This window comes from Macrobrachium rosenbergii, chromosome 29 (genome assembly GCF_040412425.1).
Source record: "Macrobrachium rosenbergii isolate ZJJX-2024 chromosome 29, ASM4041242v1, whole genome shotgun sequence".
In the NCBI taxonomy this organism is placed as follows: Eukaryota; Metazoa; Arthropoda; class Malacostraca; order Decapoda; family Palaemonidae; genus Macrobrachium; species Macrobrachium rosenbergii.
The window spans coordinates 21,589,659-21,612,884 of record NC_089769.1 but is presented as its reverse complement, the minus strand read 5'-3'; the positions used below and the strand labels follow the sequence as shown (position 1 = coordinate 21,612,884).

At 39.4% G+C, this 23,226-nt stretch overlaps 2 protein-coding genes across 3 annotated transcripts in view; both read right to left on the bottom strand.

Annotated features, from left to right (window-relative positions):
* The window catches only part of LOC136854667 (uncharacterized), a 254,920-nt gene extending 242,181 nt beyond the window's left edge, over positions 1-12,739 (bottom strand). The window contains exon 1 of one of the 2 annotated variants that reach the window (XM_067131257.1): positions 11,810-12,739. In XM_067131257.1, the coding sequence (XP_066987358.1) occupies positions 11,810-11,830 (21 nt within the window). In that variant the 5' untranslated portion in view covers positions 11,831-12,739. The remainder of the gene's footprint in view (positions 1-11,809) is intronic. The other variant, XM_067131260.1, reaches the window with a different exon arrangement.
* A 2,081-nt stretch (positions 12,740-14,820) lies between these two features.
* Positions 14,821-17,120, bottom strand: LOC136854425 (uncharacterized). The gene is made up of 6 exons (XM_067130721.1): positions 16,739-17,120; positions 16,406-16,558; positions 16,085-16,294; positions 15,736-15,899; positions 15,115-15,285; positions 14,821-14,856 (listed from the first exon to the last, which is right to left on the bottom strand). Exons 1-6 carry the CDS (start codon positions 17,118-17,120, stop codon positions 14,821-14,823), a joined length of 1,116 nt encoding a protein of 371 aa, XP_066986822.1.
* Positions 17,121-23,226: the final 6,106 nt, after the last annotated feature.

Below are 23,226 nucleotides of genomic sequence, written 5' to 3'. Positions count from 1 at the left end.
TAGACAAATATAATAGAGAATTTAGCTAGACCTTGCATAACCACCTAAAGTGACAAATTGTAACCCATAGAAACACCTGGATAGGTTCTAACACCTATATAGCCTAATTACTAGAAAAGGTCGCCACTGCAAGCTCTGATTAATTACGAGATTCTACTTTAATGCACAGTTTTAGCATGGCAAATGAGAATAAAGCACTCATACAATTCTTCATAAAGCAAAACTATGATAATGATTAAGAGCAAATGTAACTCTGCTCAGCTTCCAGAATAGGAAGCTTAATTATACAAAATTAAAGCACAATGGAACCTGAGGGCTCAGGAACATGATGGGCCTTGGGACTTCAGTTACATGAACATCTAGCTTGCAACAAGGCAAGTTTAACAAGACTGCCTCCTGTTGGCAGATTTTCCACTTGGCAAGATGATTGTGAAGGAGGTGAGGTTAAGAGGACAACTTATATCTGGAAATAAAATGGTCCCAGGTAAAGCTTTGTGGAAATGTGGTTTTGTACATGCAACTTACCCGTCAGATATATACTTAGCTATAGTCTCCGACGTTCCCGACAGAATTTCAAAACTCACGGCACACGCACAGGTAGGTCAGGTGATCAACCATACCCGCCGCTGGGTGGCGGGAATAGGAACCATTCCCGTTTTCTAATCAGATTTTCTCTGTCGCTGGTTCCGGCAACATCTGTTGTTGGTTCCTCCTGCTTTGATTTTCGTTTTCTCGCTTGCTGAGGATCTTTTTGGCCTGATTTTGGTGACGTATTGGATCTTTGGTTTGGCATACGCTATTGTGGACTGTTTTTTGGATTTGCTTTTGAATTGTTCATTAAGATGTCTGACGTTAATGTTTCGCCTGTGTTCCGTGTGTGTGCTAGGCAAGAATGTAAGGTGAGGTTGCCGAAAGCTTGGTGAGACCCTCACACTGTATGTATGAGGTGTAGGGGAATGATTGTTCTTCGGACAATAGGTGCAAGGAGTGTGAGAAATTGTCTGATCAGGAATGGAAGGTTTTGTCTTCTTATCTGAAGAAGCTTGAAAAGGATAGAGTTAGGGAAGGCTTCCTCCAGAAGCTCGAGTAGGTCTCGCTCTGCTGAGCATGATTTTGAAATTAACCCAGTAGACTCTCCTAATCCTTTGGTTTCAGCCCTTCTCCCTTCATCGAACCTGTGGATTCGTCCTCTGAAATGGCTGCGATGAAAGCGGAACTTCTTCAGGTGTGAAATCGCAACTGCGCCGCGATGAAGGAAGGTAAGAGTGACAGTGATATGTGCAGTGTCCCCAGTGTAGTGGAGGGGCGTCTGATCGGCTCCGCATTGCTCCTAGGCCTAGACCTCTTCCAAACTCCCAGGACCAGTGGAGGAGGAATGTCGAAAGCCGCAGGGAGGATGTAGAGCATCCCCAACGATCAGGCGTCCCTTCGGCAGATCCTGTTGTTGCGTCCCAGGCTGCCTTGGATCGCCATAGAAAAGGCATCCTGAAAAAGTGTTTCGTCGTCTGACGCGTCTTCTCCGAGACGTGGTTGGAGTTCGGCTGAGGAGTCGCGCCTTTGAAGAGATCTTGGAAGGCTCCTAGAGTAGAGCGTTTGGACTCGAGCCCTGAGCGCTTCCCGAGGATTCTCCTATTGTCAGGAAGAGAGCTCGTAGATCCCCCTCCTCCTCTCCATCAGGGGTGAAGGATTCGACGAAGAAGATTTTGATCGGCCTCCAGGAGCAGTTATCGGCGCTTGTTGGATCTCTTGCTAAGGACTCCTCTTCTCGTAGGAAGGATGACTTTCTTCCTGTCAAGAGTTCCAGGAAGCTCTCGTCTTCAACTCGTCGCTCTTCTCCTGCCAAGCTTCCTTCGTCCAGCAAGTTTTCTTCGTCTCGTCCAGACGCTCTTCCGAACAGGCGCCAGTCTCCCAGCAGGCGCACTTCTTCCAGGCGCCGTCATCGGAGAGAAGCGCCTCTCTTCCAGGCGCATTTCGCCTCACTGTACTTCTCCTTTGGGCAGGCGCTCGTCGTCTTCCAAGCTCCCTCCTTCCGGCAGGCGCCGCTCCCTACCAAGCGCCCTCGTTTTAGGGCCTCCTCTCCTGGAAGGCTCTCATCAGTGGACAGGACCCCCTCTCCTGACAGGCGCCCGTCCGGGGTCAGGCGCCATTCTCCTGGTAGGCGCCATTCTCCTGGTAGGCGCTCTTCGTTGGACAGGAGTGCTTCTCCTTCCAGGCTCGCTTCTCCTGATAGGCGCTCTTCTTCTCTTAAGCCTTCCTCTCCGCCTGCTGCTTTGGAGGAAGTTTCAGAAGAGGATTCTCCTAAGGACGCTGGAGTTTCGGATTACAAACGGTTGGCTTCGGTTTTAATTCAGGAGTTTGGAGATTCTCTTTGTCATGCTGCCCTCCTTCTCCGGGATCTTTGTGGGACAGCACCAAGTCAACTAGACCCTCTTCGTTTGTCAAGATGCGCCCTACGATTTCGATGAGGAAGGCCTTTAAAGGAGTAGGGAGTGGATGCAGTCTAAGAAGGATGCAAGTAAGACGGTTTTCTTTTCCTCCTTTGAAACTTTTGGGAAAATCAGGAATGTGGTATGAGACCAAGGAGCCTATGGGGTTGGGGCTCCCCACATCTGCTGACGCAGATTTCTCTAATCTAGTTGACTCCTCCAGGAGACTTTCCCTTTCTTCAGCGAAGGCGACTTGGGGAATGAGTGAAATGGATCATCTCCTCAAGGGTCTTTTTAGAGTTGTGGAGGTCTTCAACTTTATGGATTGGTCTCTTGGAGCTTTGGCCAACAGGACTCGGGATCCCGAATTCCTGTGTTTGGATGACTTCGTGAGTGTTTTGTCTTGCTTGGACAAAGCAGTGAGGGACGGTTCCGCGGAAGTCGCTGCCTTATTCGGAGCTGCTATTCTGAAGAAGAGGTCAGTATTCAGCTCTTTCCTCACGAAGTCTGTGTCTCCTCTTCAGAGATCCTCTCTTCTGTTTGCTCCTTTTTCTCCTCACCTTTTCCTCAAAACTTGGTGAAGGAGATTTCTCGCTCGTTATCTGAAAAGGCGACACAAGACCTTTTGGCCCAGTCTTCGAAGAGGGTCAGACCTGCCGTCCCTTTCGCCAAGAAGGAGAAGGCTCCCTTTCAGGAGCCCTTTCGAGGTGGTCCTTCGTCCAGACCCTCCTTCAGGAGCAAAAGACCAGAGAGGAGAGGAAGGTCTTCCTCTCGTTCTATCAGAAGGACCAAATGAAGAACGAGTACTCCAGACGACAGTGGGTGCCAGACTGCTACACCCGCCGAGGTCTGGGCACAGAGAGGGCGGACGACTGGTCCCTCTCCATTTTAAGAAGAGGCTACCTTATCCCCTTCAGGGAAAGTCCTCCTTTAACTTCAACTCCCAGGGAGTTATCCGCCAGCTACAGGGGATCCCATCAAGAACCAGGCTCTTTTTCTAGCAGTGGAACAAATGTTAGAAAAGGAAGCAATAGAACTGGTTCAAGACCTCCATTCCCCGGGTTTTACAACCTGTCTTTTTCTGGTTCCGAAATCCTCGGGGGTTGGAGACCGGTTCTGGATGTAAGCGCCCTGAATTTCTTCATAATCAAGACGAAATTCAAAATGAAGACTACCTCCTCGGTTCTTGCAGCTCTTCGTCCAGGGGATTGGATGGTCTCCTGGACCTGCAGGACGCTTACTTCCACATTCCCATTCATCCCTCGTCAAGAAAGTTCCTGAGGTTCGTGATTCGGGAAAAGTTTTTCAATTCAGGTCCCTGTGCTTCGGTCTTTCGACGGCCCCACAAGTGTTCACGGGCATCTTAAGGAATGTGGCACGCTGGCTTCACTTAGAGGAGTGAGGATATCAATGTATCTCGACGATTGGCTGATTCGAGCTCAATCAAAGGACAGTTGTCTGGAGTACTTGTCGATCACCCTAAATATGACACAGTCCCTTGGACTATTAGTAAACCTACAGAAATCCCAGGTTGTTCCGCAGCAGAGCATTGTTTACCTGGGGATTCTGATGGATTCTCGGGATTTTCTAGCCTTTCCATCCCAAGAGAGAATAGATCGCTGCATAGAAAAGGTGACAGTTTTTCTAAGGAGAAAACATTGTTCAGCGAGGGAGTGGATGAGTTTGCTGGGGACCATTTCCTCGCTGGAACAGTTCGTCTCCTTAGGAAAACTTCATCTGAGACCTCTTCAGTTTTTCCTAAAGGAGAGTTGGGACCAGAAGTCTCAGGACTTAGCAACTTTGTTCCAAATTTCGGGCAAGATAAAAAAGAGGATCTCAACTGGTGGTTAGACCCTCGAAAATTATGCCAAGGACTGTCTCTTCAGTTACCGAGCCCTACCCTAGTGTTGTTCTCAGACGCCTCGGGGTCGGGATGGGGGCAACACTAGGGTCGAGAGAAGTGTCAGGCACCTGGGAGGGAGACCAGGTGAACTGGCACATCAACAAGAAAGAGCTATCAGCAGTTCATTTGGCTCTCATCAAGTTCGAGTTCCTTGTCGCAGGACAAGTAGTCCAAGTGAACTCAGACAACACTACTGCCCTGGCTTATATAAGGAAACAGGGAGGAACACACTCCTTCTCCCTTTACGAAACGGCAAAAACGTTGCTGTTATGGGCTCAGGAGAGGAGGATCAGACTCCTCACCAGATTTGTACAGGGAGAGAGGAATGTGAGGGCCGACCTTCTCAGCAGGAAGGATCAGGTCCTTCCCACAGAGTGGACTCTCCATTCAGAAGTCTGCGAAAAGACTGTGGAACCTGTGGGGAAGGCCGAATATCGACCTTTTTGCAACCCACTGGAATGCAAGGCTAGAAAACTACTGCTCTCCGATATCGGACCCGAGAGCAGTTGCAATAGACAGTCTTCTCCTAGATTGGACAGGATTAGACGGATATGCCTTTCCCCATTCAAGATCCTAGGAGAAGTGGTAAGAAAGTTTGCATCATCGGAAGGCGCGAGACTGACACTGGTAGCTCCGTTTTGGCCAGCTCAAGACTGGTTCACAGAGGTACTGGAATGGATAGTAGATTTTCCAAGATCGCTTCCACACAGGAACGATCTTCTCAAACAGCCCCACTTCAACAGATTCCACAAGAATCTCCCCGCTCAGTCTAACTGCCTTCAGACTATCGAAGGTCTGGTCAGAGCGAAGGGTTTTTTCGCACAAAGCTGCGAAGGCTATTGCAAGAGCCAGGAGATCCTCAACCCTTCGCGTCTACCAGTCGAAGTGGGAGGTCTTTAGAAGATGGTGCAGGACCAATAAGATATCCTCTTCCAGTACCTCTGTGACAAACATTGCTGATTTCTTTATCTTCCTGAGGGAACATTGCAACCTCGCTGTATCCACAATTAAGGGATACAGGAGTATGTTATCTTCGGTTTTCAGACACAGAGATCTGAATATCTCGGAAAACAGAGACCTTCATGACCTTATAAGGTCTTTTGAAACGTCAAAATTCAGGACTTCGAAACCTCCCAGTTGGAATCTAGACATAGTTTTGAAATTCTTAATGTCTAAAAAATTGAACCTCCTCATCAAGCTTCCTTCAGGGACCTCACCAGGAAGTCACTTTTCCTCTTTGCCCTTGCCTCAGCTAAGAGAATAAGTGAAATACAAGCCTTAGACGGCAAAGTTGGTTTTAAGGGAGGTTCGGCTATATGCTCCTTTAAACCATTATTTCTAGCGAAGAATGAGAATCCTTCTAAACCGTGGCCAAGAACCTTTGAATTAAAAGGTCTTTCTTCTGTGACGGGACATGAGTTGGAGAGGACTCTATGCCCTGTCAGGAGCCTTAAATTCTACTTAGAAAAGAAGAAATCTCTGGGAGGATCGGTTGAAAGTCTTTGGTGCTCTGTCAGAATCCTTCACGAGCGATCTCAAAGAATGCGCTGTCCTTTTTATTAAGGACGTCATCAAGGAAGCGCATATCTCATGTGAGGATGAGCACTTTAAGCTCCTTAGAGTGAAAGCACACGAAGTGAGAGCCATTGCTACTTCCTTGGCTTTTCACAAGACGTTGTCTCTCCAGTCTATTTTAGAGGCAACCTATTGGAGGTGTAATTCAACGTTCGATCTCATTACTTACGAGATATTAGAGTAACGTATGATAAGTGCTTCTCTCTAGGAGCGTACGTATCTGCGGATTCGGTGCTGGGACAGGGAGCTGAATCCAATCCTATTTAGTTTAGTTAATTTAGTTGTTTTTTAAGCTTGGTGGTGTGTGTTTTTATGGTTGGTTGAAAGAGGGTGATGGAATTATGCTTCCCTTTCAATTCTTATCACTAACAAGGTTAGGATTGGTCAGGTGGTCGGGATTGGTTGTCATGTTCCTTGTAATTTGTATGGACACCTAGCTCTGTCATGTAAGAGGGATAGCCCCCATTGATACGATTCAGGTGTAGGCTCGGTCATGTAAGTGGGTCAGCCCCCTTTGACACGATCCGCTATAGGCTCGGCCATGTTAGTGGGTCATCCCCATTGGCACGATCCAGAAGGGCTGTCAGTCACAGGTCACATCCTCGCTGAAGCTCCTGAGGCAAGCAGACTCATAGACAGTATCCATGAAGTCTTCTGCCCAATCAGGTAAGAACCATGGTTTTTGTTTATCCTACAACATATGTTGTTTCCCGTTTTTAGTTATTTTCTGTCTCTTGCCCTCCTCCAAGGGTGCCATTCAGCTAAGTATATATCTGACGGGTAAGTTGCATGTACAAAAATGATATTTTTATGATAAAATAAAGTTTTGTACATACTTACCCGGCAGATATATACGATTGATGGCCCGCCCAGCCTCCCCTCAGGAGACAGGTGGAAGAGAAAATCTGATTAGAAAACGGGAATGGTTCCTATTCCCGCCACCCAGCGGCGGGTATGGTTGATCACCTGACCTACCTGTGCGTGTGCCGCGAGTTTTGAAATTCTGTCGGGAACGTCGGAGACTATAGCTAAGTATATATCTGCCGGGTAAGTATGTACAAAACTTTATTTTATCATAAAAATATCATTTCTCTCAATAGGAATTATAAACACATAGGAGGAGTGATTTAAGGTTCACTACGAGCAAGGGGCGATTAATTCACAAACTTAATTCACACAGGGAAACACTTGAACACTGGGTAAAGGGATACCAAAGGGGATTGACTGGAGAGAAAAATGACGAAATGAAATGAGAGATTCAGTGAAAGAAACTCAAATGCTTACAAACATACCAAGGATTAGTCTTGCAATGTGCACTATTGCAAAGATGGCTGGAGGCCCTACAATGTTTTCCTTCTGATCACACGTGGCCGCTGGTGGCCTTATGGGTTCCAGTTCACAGACAAATGGCCAGCATGTGGCACAGCTGGGAAAAAATCATCAAGAGTTCCTCTTACTGAAACTTGACAACAACTGAGGGAGCATGTAGGGCTGACTTGCTTTTATAACTATTCATTTCGGCTGAGGACAGACGCCACTTCTTCTCACGGTTTCACATCAGCGGATCACCTGAAAGAACATTCTCGAAGCAATACCTGAGCTTGCAAAAGTTGGCGGTAGTCGAGGCAAAGGATTAAAATCTGCGATGGCCAGTTCCCTGGCGCTACGTACTCGCCCGGGCCTAATCTAACTCGTAATTGTACCCTTTTGTACTGGCACACCTCAAAAGTGCCATGTTGCTCTTCTATGGGTGTTATGGGCTGGCTCCCCCTCAAAGTATTGGACTCTGGATCTTAATTCAAGTAAGCAAAGAGACGATGGCAGCGTAAATCTGTTAAAAAATATATATACAGTGATCCCTCGTCTATCGCGGATAATGGGGGCCAGAACCCCCCGCGATAAGTGAAATTCCATAAGTAGCATTGGCCCCTCCCTAGGGAGGCATATACTGTATATACATGGTATATATTTAAAGGCTTTACTGTATAGCCTTTCCCACACTGTTATAAACACTTCCTATGCACTTAAACACTGTATTACTATTTTGATCTCCTATCACAGTAATATGCATAAAAAAAAGATCGTCCCATATTTGTAATGTTTACGTTCTGAGAATCAGCAGACTGAAGCTGCTCACTACTAACGAAAGAATTAGGAAAATAATTTTTAGTTGCCAAAAGAAACAAATTTATCAATGAAATTATTTTTAATTCTGTACATAAAAGATTATGACACAGTAATTCATATTTCATTGAGAGAGAGAGAGAGAGAGAGAGAGAGAGAGAGAGAGAGAGAGAGAGAGAGAGAGAGAGAGAGAGAGAGAGAGAGAAATGGTGTGTACTGTACAGCACAGTAGCTTGGGACGAGACTAAGTCTTGACTAAGTCTTGACAAGCTGGTGATGAGAGAGTAGCCTATACAGTATCCTTGAGTTGCTTACGTATGAAATTCGGATTTTAATTATTTTTACAGTGATTTAAGATGAAACATCAACAGTGATAAGATATTCTCTTATGTACCACTCACGTGCCTTGTCCGAGTGCCTGTATTACTATTTTGATCTCCTATCACAGTAATATGCATAAAAAAAAAGATCGTCCCATATTTGTAATGCTTACGTTCTGAGAATCAGCTGACTGAAGCTGCTCACTACTAACGAAAGAATTAGGAAAATAATTTTTTAGTTGCTAAAAGAAACAAATTTGTCAATGAAATTATTTTTAATTCTGTACATAAAAGTTTATGATACAGTAATTCATATTTCATTGAGAGAGAGAGAGAGAGAGAGAGAGAGAGAGAGAGAGAGAGAGAGAGAGAGAGAGAGAGATGGTGTGCTTGGGACGAGACTGTATACAGTATCCTTGAGTTGCTTACGTATGAAATTCGGATTTTAATTATTTTTACAGTGATTTAAGATGAAACATCAACAGTGATAAGATATTCTCTTATGTACCACTCACATGCCTTGTCCGAGTGCCTGTGGGTATATACTGAAGCTTCCAGTCCTTGCGCGCGTCGGTCTCGCAATATCACGTAACATGATGAAACATCGCTGTTTTCCGCAATATGGCTGCCGATATGGTGGTACTTTTTAATTTGAAATTTTCGATGAATATTTCTGAAAAATCCGCGATGCAGTGAAGCATCTTTTTGTTTAATTTCATTTTGTACTGAATTATATGTCATAATGCAATGAACCAACAGTACTAGCAGATATTAATAATTATTAATGGAATTAATGAAATATTTGGTATTTTGATATATCCATATATATATTTTGAAATTTCATTGTATATATATATATATATATATATATAAAATCCGCTATATATTTTCTCTTATAATATACATACGTAATGGAAAAATCCATATAATATATCGTGAATCCGCGATAGTTGAACCGCTATATATATATAGGGTTCACTGTATATATATATATATATATATATATATATATATATATATATATATATGATAAAAAGTCATTATATATATATATATATATATATATATATATATATATGACTTTTTATCACATCACATCACCGTGATTCATATACAATCAGTAAGCTACAAACGTCCTTTAATATCCAATTCGCTCTACCTCGAAATAATATATTTTATATATATATATATATATATATATATATATATATATATATATATATATATATATATATATATATAATTTAAAGCAAATGAATTCAAGACAGTATTATTAATCACAGGAAAGAAAGGCATTTTTAATGATAGTACACATACTTTACAAGACATAAAAGGAGACGCAGGAAAATTTTTCTGAGTCCTTAAAAATTTTCCCGGTCAGCGCAGGTTGGTCAGCTAGTAAAAAATATAATTAATACTAACAAATGCAGGTGCATCGTCCATCATCTCTTAGCATCTTGCAAAATTAGCTTACACAAACTAACCTATATCAGTACTGGCAAAACAAATAAGTTCCTCTTGCTGACAAAAATCACCAAATTTGTTTGTGCAAGAAAGAAATTTAATATGTTTCCAACTAAGAGCAATATATGTTCAATCAACACAATGGAGGCATTATTACCCTTACCGGTACAGTTATACTGTAGCGCATACTCAAGAAAAATTCATTCCTCTCTCGGCTGTTTTAAGCTATTATCAGTTCACGAAATGAAAGAGTTGTCACAAAAACACACTCCTGGAAAACTTTTTTGTTACCTTCAGAAGAAATAAATGAAAGGAAAAACTGTCTGATAACCAGGCCTAACACCCCACCACCTGATGATAGCATCATAAGTTAAATCAAAACACAATGGAAATACGTAGCCTATAACTGAATCGCAAAATATATGGGCTGTGATGAATATATATAGATAAAGACAAAATCCACAAAGGAAAGAGAAACAATGGAGTGCTGCAGGGCCTTTTGCCTTATGGTCCTTTACATAGCAGACTGAAGAAATACAAAAATAAGTTTACAAAGAAACCTCATATAAATGACAGATGGGGATTACAAAGGAGAAAATTGTACCTGGAATCCAACTTAACTGAAGAATTATTAGAACTGCCAAAACATAGAAATATGATTAATCATTGTTAGTAGTTACACTGAACAAAAAAATTTTAATACCTGATGAACTGTATCAACTATGAGTTGGGAAGCAAGCTATCCTGAGGCATATAGGCTATAATTATAACCTATTAACAGTCCTGTAAATAGCAATCACCACAGCATTCAGTGTATTGGTCTGGCTACACATTAACATCAAACCTATGAAGGATGGAAAAAGCCTGTGTGCAACAGCAAATGATTTGGCCTGAGTGACAACAGTGTGCTTCTTGGTGATATGGCGTAACTTACTACCAACAGAAAGTGCCAGTGCGGCACTCCATAAAGATTAAACCTATGGGATATAGGCTACTGAAAACCTTGGAAAAGTGCCAATCAATCTGTGAGAATACTTTCCAAACTAATAAACATATTTTACAGAATTAATATTATCAACTATATCGCTTGGCTTAACTGATAATACTACCCAATAAGGGAAGGAAATGCGTTTACAGTAACAAACGATTCAGTCCATGATATGACAAAAACTTTTGCCCCACTGACTGCATGGTAGGCTACTGCAAGATGACAAACACATCTGGCTTAAGACCATAAGCCTACCTTTGAGTTGAGTTATACTTATGATGCCTGGATTTCATTTGCATCTGAACTGTGAGATTATGGATCCGTGCCCCATATCCTCTTCATGTTCACACAATTTTGGGTAATTCTGTGGAATAGCTCCGCGCTTGTTTTTACCTTGGAAACTGGTTTTTTCTACACTTTTTGGGCTTCTGATACTGGCGGTGAGATGTCTGTTGTCGGCCAACTGTTATTTGCCCCCTAACTCTACTCAACAGTAAAGGGGGACTGTGGGAATTTGGGGTTTTGGGTGGGGAAGAACACACAAATGGAGCGGACATGTTTATGTTGGGGCGTCGCCCTCTAGAGGGGGGAAAAACGAGAGGAAGCCATTCGCCAACAGGAGGGAGTTGAATGCATTTCGCCATTTTTAGTACTGGCATCAGGGGGATGGAATGTCCCTTTGCTGTGTTTAGTACTGGCCCGCGGGGGTACTTGCCGTGCTCTCTCTTGTGAAGATTGCGTATGGAAACCCCTTGTTGGATGGACTTCAGGGGTTAATTGCAGGTTAATTGCATTCGTGTAACAAAAATTGAAGATCAATCCATAATTAGCAACCAAAAAACGGGAAAAAGTCAAGTCAGAAGGGAATCGCCGCCGCAGAGCTACTACTCAGATCTACCCAATTTTATGTACACTTATATACAAAGCAATACAACAGCAGTGGTGATAAAGTACTAAGCTACTATCACTACATCATACAACTGAGAATGATATATAATACTGTACTTACGTCCTCACTGCATAGAAGCATGGGCCAACTTTTGTGTTGATCAGTAGCCTTGCCTTCCCGCTTGCTGACTCTTCTTTCAGCAAAACCCTACTAAGCCAGGTAAGCCTACTCAATTTATCACTGAACTGGTCAGTTATGTTCAGAGTGGCATGTGACAAGTTTAATCTAGACTGACTGACTGTTTGCTGTGTTGTCCTTTCTTTCACAGTAGCGTAAAGTGTCAGAAAACTTGCACTTACCCCATACTAGGCTATTTCTTTGACTAGCCTAAGGCTACTGTAAAAGGGTAGCCTAGGCCTAAGAAATCAAATTGCAATTACGGGCATCAAATCTAAACGCAAAATCTGTTACAAGGATGTAGACTTGTTCCAGAAAACACTAATTACCAAAACACACTGTCATTATGTTTAAGAACATTCTAGTCCCGAACATTACATTCTCGTGTTTGAGGTTCTGCATACATAGGCCTACGCCTAACCTATACGTTAGTATAAAATCTCTTCAGCCATTAACTTGGCGCCATCACCATTTCAGCTGCCTCCCCTATATTAGTGCACTTACAGTCTTGTCGGCGTAACTCCTCATTAATGTCTACGTGGTCTATAATTAATTACGGTTATTCATCACCATTTACACTGAAGTTACGAGAAGCTGTATATTTCCTCGTCCCACATCTTCACTCTCAATTAAGCGAGTTTTATAAGGATATCTTCAAATGCCTACTTTTTTCTCTTGAAGTGCAAGTCACCAGTCCATTAACAACGTTCACGGGACGAACGACGGATAGGAATGTTTTAATGCACGAGGACCGCGTAAATTCGGCGTTCACATCACAGCATCAGGGAAACACAAGAACTACAAGACTACGTGGGACGGCGAGCCTAAAATGTGATCGGCGATTTTATCCGTCAACTTTCCTAAACTGTTCTCGGTGACACAGACATGGTAGAATTTTTAAAAGAAAAAATGTAAGGGAATTCGACCAGTAAGCATTTATGTTCAGTTCAGCGTTTGAAAAGTCAAGCGACAGAAGGGCATTATCGACATATTACTGCGGGGAAAAACGAGTAAAATCCTTTGCCCTGCTTGTGACCAGGCCGTCATTTGCCTACATTGCTTTCGCCCTGATAAATGGATAACGAATTATTTCTAAAGACGGTCAAAGACTAAGATTTATTGGCATTTGAACAGCAAGGCTTAAAGAAAAAAAAAGAATGCCGCATACATGGGTCAATGAAAATATTTCTGAGCATCGACTGTCTTCCTTGATTATTGAATGGGATTTGTGACCGCAGAGGACATGATGGTGGATTAAATAAAAGCGATCACTACATAAATGAATCACTTTAATGGAGAATGTGGGAGATACTGCAGTACAGAGTACCTTCGGCCATGCACTTGCCGGTTACACTACTTGAGGCGGCGTCATGCCACGCATATCATAAGAATTATGGGTAAAAACAAATGACTGTACCCAAGCGTATAATCAACATTACCAATGCATCATAAATAAAAGTTTAATATTCTAACACCCCCTCATAAACTTTTATTCTCATCAATCTGCAAATTACTGCACATCAAACAAATACATACATCATGGTAATCAAAAACAAAAAATATATAGCTATCAAAGGTCAATATTACAAAACCATTAATGACACAAATTAAAATAAATCAACTTTGTTTTAGTTACTGGTTTTGTAAACATATCGGCTTTATTTTCACTTGAGGGGACATACACTAAATCAACATTTTTACTCATAACTTCATTACGGATAAAATGATAGCGAATGTCTATATGTTTAGACCATTGATGGTAAACAGGGTTCTTAGCAAGTTTAATTGCCACTTGGTTATCAACAAATAACATGATGGGTTTGACTTCAACATTAGTCATATCAATTAACAACTGCTGCAAAAATTTTGCTTCTTGGATAGCAAAAGTCAATGAAACATACTCAGCTTCACAAGAACTTAAAGCTACATTGCGTTGTTTCTTACTCTTCCAAGAAATAAGAGCACTATCAGCATTCATTTGGTAACAATAACCTGAAATACTTTTACGATCTTCAGAACTACCCCAGTCTGAATCGCAGTAACCAAAAATCTCAATAGTATCATAAGACCTCTTAAAAACAAGGCAATGTTGTTTAGTACCTTTAAGAAATTTTAGAACATATTTACACATAGCCAAATGACTTTGAGTTGGCCTAGCCATATACTGTGAAAGTTTAGACACAACAAAACTTAAATCAGGCCTAGTACAAGTCATGATATATATCAAGCTTCCAACAATGTTTCTGTAAAGAGTACTATCAACTAGTTCAGGACTTTCCTCAAAAGTACATTTATTAACACTTAGATCACAAGGAATTGACTTTGGGTTGCATTCATCCATTTTGAACTTCCTCAAAACTTTCTCAATGAACTTACTCTGGTTCATTTTTATACAATCTCCATCAAAAACAAACTCAATACCCAAAAACCATGAAAGTTTCCTAAATCTTTCATCTCAAATCTATGACATAATACACGTTTAGTGTCAAACAGAACTTTCTCATTACTACTGGCAATGATCATATCATCAACCCAAACCAAAATAATTACTTGAAAGTTATGTCTCTTATTGACATACACACAATGATCACTTAATGACTGCTCAAAATTATTTTGAATTAAGAAATCATGAAGCATATTATTCCAATTTCTGCCTGACTGCTTTAAACCATACAGAGATTTATTCAATTTCCAAACCAATTGTTCATTATTACTACCTGTTTCATTGTAACCTTCAGGCTGTTGAACAAATATTTCACAATCAATATCAGAATTAAGATAGGCAGTTTTAAAATCCATACAATGTACAATTAAATCATGTTGTACTGCCAATTGTATAAGCATTCTAATTGAGGTCATACGCACAGTAGGAGAAAAAGTATCAGTATAATCAACACCTTCAATTTGAGAATACCCTTTTGCAACATAGCGAGCTTTATATTGCTCTTCACCATTTAACCCTTCTTTAATGGCATATACCCATCGTCCACCTACAATACAACGGTTGTTTGGTAAACTACACAATTCATAAGTATTGTTATCTCTTAAAGACTGAATTTCATCATCCATTGCAGCTTTCCATTTGTGAGCCACATGTGAATTTAATGCCTCTCTATAGCTTTCAGGAATTTCAGTTACTTTACAACAATAATGAACAGCATAGCCCAGTAAATCAACATCATCAGGATCAACATATTCTTCAAGATATTTGGGAGCAGTTCTCTCCCTACTTGGATAACGGGACTCACCTTCCTTTCAGTTTCAGTCAAATCTGCATTAATTTCACTATGCTCATCTTCAACAAGGATAGGTTTAGAAACAGGATCACTTTGATTATCATTAACAGTTGTTTTCTTTTCATTGCAAATGACATTCTCATTATCAGAATCTGATTCACTATCTTCTGATTCACCACCTTCCTTTAGACATTGGGATTTATCAAAATTGAATTTATCAGTAAAATGTACTAACCTAACCTTTCTCAAACTGTCAGTTCCTGGATAATATACAAGATAAGCAGGACTGCATGAATCATAGCCAACAAATATTCCCTTTTCACATCTTGGGTCTAGCTTAGCTTTCTTTTCTACATAAGCATAACACAGGGAACCAAAAATATGCATATTTTCAAGTTTAGGCTTCTTAGACATTAACACTTCATATGGGGTTTTATCTAGTCTAGAATTATAGCATCTATTCCTTATATAAGCAGCTGCCCTAACAGCATAATTCCACATGAATTTTGGTAGCTTTGCTTCAATTAAGAGACATCTAGCCATTTCAAATAATGTACGCCACATTCTCTCAGCAGTACCATTTTGGTGTGGTGAATTTGGGGAAGAAAATTCTTGTTTAATCTTATTACTTACCAGAAATTCTTTAAATTCTGAAGAAGTAAATTCTCCTCCATTATCACACCTTAATCTTTTAACAACACCATAAGAACTAGTATCAGCAGGGAATTTCTTAGTAGCATTAAGTGCATCACTTTTCTGTTTCAAGAAATAAACAAAAACAGATCCTGAATAATCATCTACAAAAACAATACAATATTTAGATTTCTCCTTGATTCAATACTCATTGGTCCAGCAAGATCACAATGTACAAATTCCATTTTACTCTTTGCTCTCTCATCTGGTAATCTGTTTCTAGATAAATGCATTTTACCTTCATGACAAGTTATGCAATCAAAATTACTTTTGTCACTAATTTTCATACCTTCAGCTTTATCTTCTAACTTCAGAATGTCTTTAACATTGCAATGTCCCAAAACCTGATGCCACTCCTCTAGTGAACGAGATTTACATGAGCTTACATTATTTAGATAATACAGCTTACCTTTCTTATTTATTTCAAAAGACACACCATTTGGGCTTATCAACTCAGAATGATTGGGATTAAAGCTTACTGTAGCTCCTTTACTAACAGCTGATTGTACAGAAAATATATTCTGCTTAAAAGTAGGAATATACAAGGCATTATCAAGAACAACATTTTGTTTTATACCATTTGTATCATAAAGTACAATTTTAGCTTTACCTTTACCTTTAACAATATTCTTGCATCTTGCACCATCTGCAAGTTCAACCATATGTTTTGATTCATCAAAGTCTTCATCAAAACACTTAAACTTGGATTTATCAGTAATGATGTGGGTAGTAGCACCACAATCAACAAGAACACTACATACATCTGTAGATATGTTATCAACAGAGCAACTTATTTTGAAACAAAATTCTTCATCACTATAATTATTAGTGGATCTAGGCTTACAAACATTCACAGTTGCACTAGAAAATCTAGTAGGCCTATTAGCCTTTCTACATTCATCAAAATTGTGTGTTATGGTTTTGCATTCTTTGCACCACTTACCTCTGTCTTTCTTCAACTTACACTCGAAAGACTTATGTCCAGGCTTACCACATGAATAACATCTTATTGATGAGCCACTGGCAGACCCACCATACTGAAAATCAGGATTCTTCTTATAATTCACCTTAAGGACGTTCTCACTCTTCACATTAGGCCTATGTGCCTCTCGGCTCCTCAGGCTTTCTTCATAACTCCGTAGTAGAGACTTGAATTCCAGAAACGTAGGCTCACTATCCTTCTGCATAACAACAGTATTAAATGGAGTACATTCCTCTGGAAGACCCTTCAACACCATAGCAATAAGAAGGCTGTTGCTGATCGTTTCACCAGCTGACTTTAACGAAGTAGCGGCTGCCTCCGAAGAAAATAGTCCGTCACACATTCTTTCCTCTCATTTTCAGTGACGTCAACTCCGTGTAGAGGAGATGATTCTTGCTTTCCGAGTACCTCGGTAATGGTCCCGTAGAATCTCTAATGCTTTTCTTCCATCGTTGACTGCATCTCTCATTATTAATTGGAGGCTCTTATCATCTAGAACTTGAACGATCTCGGCAAAAATATCAGCATTTCTAGCGATGAATTCCGCTGAAGTTCGATCTTCACTTTCGTCTAGGGTAAGTTTTCGAAGTCTCAGATGGGCTAGAAATTTTATCTACCACATTTCATATTTCTCCTCATCACCATCAAAATACAACTTCCTCTTGCTTGAGCTGGGCCCATAACCTGTGACCGCAGAGGACATGATGGTGGATTAAATAAAAGCGATCACTACATAAATGAATCACTTTAATGGAGAATGTGGGAGATACTGCAGTACAGTGTACCTTCGGCCATGCACTTGCCGGTTACACTACTTGAGGCGGCGTCATGCCACGCATATCATAAGAATTATGGGTAAAAACAAATGACTGTACCCAAGCGTATAATCAACATTACCAATGCATCATAAATAAAAGTTTAATATTCTAACAGGATTGACTTCGGCCGCGGGAGGTTTTTTGTTTTAGATTACGCCAACCTTGCTCTAGGCAGGGTGGGGCCGATCCTATGGTATGACCAAAAGTTTCCTATTTTGTGCACAACGTGAGATACAAGAAGATGGCCGCCAAACAAACGTCTCGTAGGCCCAAGAATCTACCTCATGTGAACCAGCTATATCACCCCTCAAATAAGGGCTGCCAAGCCATAAGAAAGTTTTGGTCATACCATAGGATCGGTATTAATTGTACAACTAAATCGTGATTTCCTGAAATCAATAAGATAAAACACAAAGGAATTACAACGAGTAAAAGTGAAGAGAGAAGTATTTAATTCTTTATACCTGTTTTTACTTATCATCGGATTTTGCATCATTCATGCGATCAAGATAAAATAACACTTGTATTCCTGAATACGCTGGTGCTTTCAGATTTTAGAACAGTCTTACGGAATAGCCTACCTAAGCTTACCCGCAAATGACAGTAGCTTGCTTAGCTGATACAGATTACAGAGGTATTATGTTTTCACCAATGTTGTTGTTATATGTATGAAATGAGACATAAACACCCACCGGTACGCTAGCTTCACTTGTTATATATGCTTACTCTCTATATTCTGTCATAATCAGAACTAACAATACCATGACTACAAGATGGGCTACAAAAGCCTATATATGTAGTTAAAACTAATCTAGGCTTCATAATGCACATCGTTTTCACTGATCACAATAACAAATGCTGTAGCTGCTTATAAAAAACAATGGTAGAGCAAATCTAGTATTAACTAAAGCATTTTATTTCTTTTCAGCTGCAAGGGCATTCAATACCGTTTGCAACTGCATACAAACAAAATTATAATTTTAGCATTCGTCCTTTCTAGCTCCTCTGGTACACAGTTTACCTCTTCGTGTCACGAATATTAGCTCTAAACGACTTATCATCACACACACACACACACACACACACACACACACACACACACACACACACATATATATATATATATATATATATATATATATATATATATATATATATATATATATATATATACAGGAAGGTTAGGCCATCTGGAACGCCGGAGCTTTAGGAGGAATAAAATGGAAAATGGCCAGAATAGCGTTTCACTTTTATTGGGTAAATTTTCGAGACGTTCAGTCTCGTCTTCAGGGCTGTAAAGAATAAAGCATTTACAAATTAAAAACAGACTCAGTAAAAGTAACACTTAGTAACGTTAAATTCACAAAAGACATCAGTCTAAATTAAAACAGAATAAAATAAGAAGTGGAATAAGTAATTTTCACTAACTATTTCACTTTGTTTCAATTCAGATTATTTAAATTTTTTTGTGATTTTAATATTTGTAAGTGTTACTTTTACTGAGTCTGTTTGTAATTTGTATATTTAACAGCCCTGAATTTGAAATGTTACTCTGGCTGTTTTCCATTTTACTCTTTCTATGTATGCATATATACAGTATATATATATATATATATATATATATATGTATGTATGTATATATGTATGTATGTATGTATGTATGTATGTATGTATGTATGTATGTATGTATGTATGTATGTATTATATATAATCCGCGAGTGTTACACTGCATCTTAAATTATGTAGTTCCTGTTTGGGTTGTTGAGTGGAAAAAGAAATAGGGCACTCTTGGAGACGCCTTCATGAAAAATCGAAGGCAGCTCCTTATATAATAACTAGATGATAATAATTCATCTTTTTCATAAAGATGAATTATTAATTCACTGGGAGCCACCATAATGATGTTAAGAATGCGACAGCAACTGTACTGGTTGTATGGAAACAGAACTGTCTATTATTAAGCCTTATTTAACGCAACGCATACTGCAAACGCATACCACGAGCTCGCTTTAGGCAAGGCCAACAGAATTTAACATTCGGGTTGCCCTAAGGTGCTGCGAGGTAGCGTCTAGCAACTAGCGGCTTGGCAGCGTCTAGCAACTAGCGGCAGCGGTAGCGTCAACGCGTTGCATCGGACTTGGTTGCATGGCCACACTTAAGCGGGCCATACATTATCCAACTTGGTTGGACAACAATGTTTGCCAACATTTTCTGCTCTAGAGCATACACTGTAAGACCAAGTCGTCCAACATTAGTTATAGATGTCGATCTGTACTGATAACATACTTTGTGGCATATTATTGTTGTCTTAGAATTTTGAATAGAATTATTACGGAATGGACGTAGATGAAGAAATACTTTTATGTGGTACAGTAATTAGTTTATGTGCAGCTGAGAACGAAAAAAAAGTGCGTAAAAAAAGAAAGTATTGGGCAAAGCAATGGTTGCTAAATCGCCCACATAATTCTCATGTGAATTTGTTACGTGAACTACAAGAAACTGCTCCAGATGATTACAAAAACTTCTTGAGAATGGACAATGAAACCTATCAGGAACTGTTAAGCCTGGTTACGCCTTTCTTGGAAAAAAAGGCTACTAAAATGAGGGATGACATGATAACAGTACACCAAAAGCTGTCAACAACTTTACGATTTTTAGCGACCGGTCAATCATATGAGGATTTAAAGTTTTTGACGAGAATTTCTCCCCAAACTATAGGTCAGTTTATTTTACCTACTTGCAATGCTATAATTAGTGTGCTAAAAAAGAAGCAAGTAATCAAAACTCCAACTACAAAAGATGAATGGAAAGAACTATCTACGTCCTTTGAAAGAAAGTGAAGTGGAATTTTCCACACTGTATCGGAGCTGTGGACGGTAAACATGTCAACATAAAAAAACCAGCAAATTCAGGTTCATACTATTATAATTACAAAAAAACATTCAGCATTGTCTTGTTTGGCATTGGAAATGCCAACTATGAATTCATATATGCTGAGGCTGGAGCAAATGGAAGAGCATCAGATGGAGGAGTTCAATCTAACAGCAAATTCTTTGAACAACTTGAAAATGATGACATTACATTTCCAGATCCAGAGGATTTACCTGCAGGAAATTATGGGAAAATGCCGTATGTCATGGTAGGAGACGATGCATTTGCCTTCTCTGAAAATCTAATGAAACCCTTCAGTGGTCAGCTAACAGATGAACAAAGAATCTTTTGCTATAGATTATCTCGAGCAAGATAGAAAATTGCTTTGGGATACTAGCTAGCAGGTTTCGGATTTTATTAACTACTATAAATTTAGCACCTGAAAAAGCCGCACGAATCACATTGGCATGCTGCTATCTGCACAATTATATCCTGAAAAAGAATAGACAGTTATATTTTCAAGGAGCTGATATAGAAAATATAGATAATGCAACTGTACAGGAGGGTTCTTGGAGATCTGATCCGGAACAACTAGTCCCATTACAACCAACTCAGAGAAGGAATTCTACCACATGTGCTAAGCAAGTAAGAAACAAGTTTTGTCAGTATTTCTATACTGATGGTGCAGTCGCATGGCAGTGGAAAATGTGAGGCTTACAACAACCTTCTGCAAGGGGTGAACACCAATAAAACATCAAAAACTGATAAAGTTTATTACCATTAACTAATATACATCATAAATTGTACCAACTAAATATTACTTGTTTTTTTTTAACATTTCCTTTAAGCAATGAAAAATGAAAATAAAATATTGTACCTAATGAATGTGTATTCATCCTTGAAGTTGAATCTAGGTATACTACATCATCATAAAATACATTAACTAAATATTACATTGTTCAAAAAAGTTTCCTTTAAATGAAAATAAATTGTTGTACCAAATGAATGTATTTTTATCCTTGATGTTTAATCTAGGTATTTTATAACTAGTTTAAGGAATAATTTGGGTCTTGTAGAAGTTCAGTTATATTATAATGACTCCCTTGGCTTATGTCAGTTGAGACATTTTCATTGGATAATTGATAAGTGCATACAGGTTGAGTTGAAAATGTCAATGGGGTTGATGCTCGAGTACTTGACCTACTGGACGAAAGTGACACAGAATCCAAGGTTAACTGGTTTAATTGGCCCATTATAAGAATCTCATCAATAGCTTTTTTTGCATACAACTTTTGTGTCTCGTTCAGCTTTCTGTAGGATACAGCCCAGCTATCTGCATAGGTTGCGGCTTCGTCCTTCATAAGTTTCTGATGCTTTATGAAATCTAAATGTTCGACAGCTTTTTGCAAATACTGATCTTTAGTTGTATCATGAGTAGCCTGCATTTTTCTCTTGGTACCTACTGTATTTCCAATTCCCTGGTCATCGCTCTCATCCAAATTACTATCTCCAGGTATCTGGATTTCTTGGTCTCCTAAAAAATCATGCAACAGATCGAAATACCATAAAGTTGGTTCGTACATGTCATCACCGCCCGCACCAGCCTTTTCAGACTTTTCCTTCTTTTTTAATTCCCTCCTATAACAAGTTCTCATATTGTTTATTTTTTTTTCAAATCATCTAGAGTGGCATTGCTAACTATTTCCTTCAAGTTATTCAACAGTACTTCCCATGCTTCATTTCGCTTGTTTTTATCTTTATGTTCATCGCTTTTCACTTTCCAAATCGCAGGTAAACTTCTATATGTATCAATGAAACTTCTCCACTGTTCTGTGTCATTTATATTTGCCATAACGCCTATTTAACACTTTTATAAAACAGCTATTTCCAAAAGAATGTGCCTTTAAGCAAGGTCTACACGCGATGAAACTAGGCTTCCAACTGATGTTAATTGTGAAGTTGTACAACATGCCCATACATTGTCAAAAAGGTTGTACAACATTAGGCCACGCCCCCTTAAAATCAAAGCTGCTTTGATTCTCTCCAACCAAACCAACCAACCAAAATCTTGTTGTACAACCTGCCCATACACTGTCCAACATTTCATACAACCCAACCAAGTTGTACAACAAGTTGGATAATGTATGGCCCGCTTTAAGCCGTTGAAGACGCGCGCGACACGTTATTCGAAGCTTATCATCAGTGCAAAATGTCATCATCAAGTTTGTCAAGAAAATTATTTTTTATTTGGAAATACCTTCGTGAAATTTGATGAAATGCCATTAAAAAAAATCGGGATTCAGTGTTTTTAACAAGAAAAGAATGGAATGGAGTGAATTTTATATTATATATATATATATATATATATATATATATATATATATATATATATATATATATATATATATATATATATGTATATATATATATATATATATATATATATATATATATATATATATATATATATATATATATATATATATATATATATATATATATATATATAATATATACAGTCTCGAGTGTACGATGACAAATTTATGAGTATTTACGAATGAGCCAGGCTCATTCGGTATATTGCTCAGCAAACTTGAAGAGAGGCTGAATAAACCTGTAACAAACTTCAGAGAACCCAATTCTCCTGAAGGAAAACGCTAGGAACTCGGCGTTTTTTGTAACAAGATTGGGCAGAGAAAAGATAAGAAAAGCTTTTGAGACTATGAGAAAAAAGAAAGAACTAAGCGATATTTGTCAACT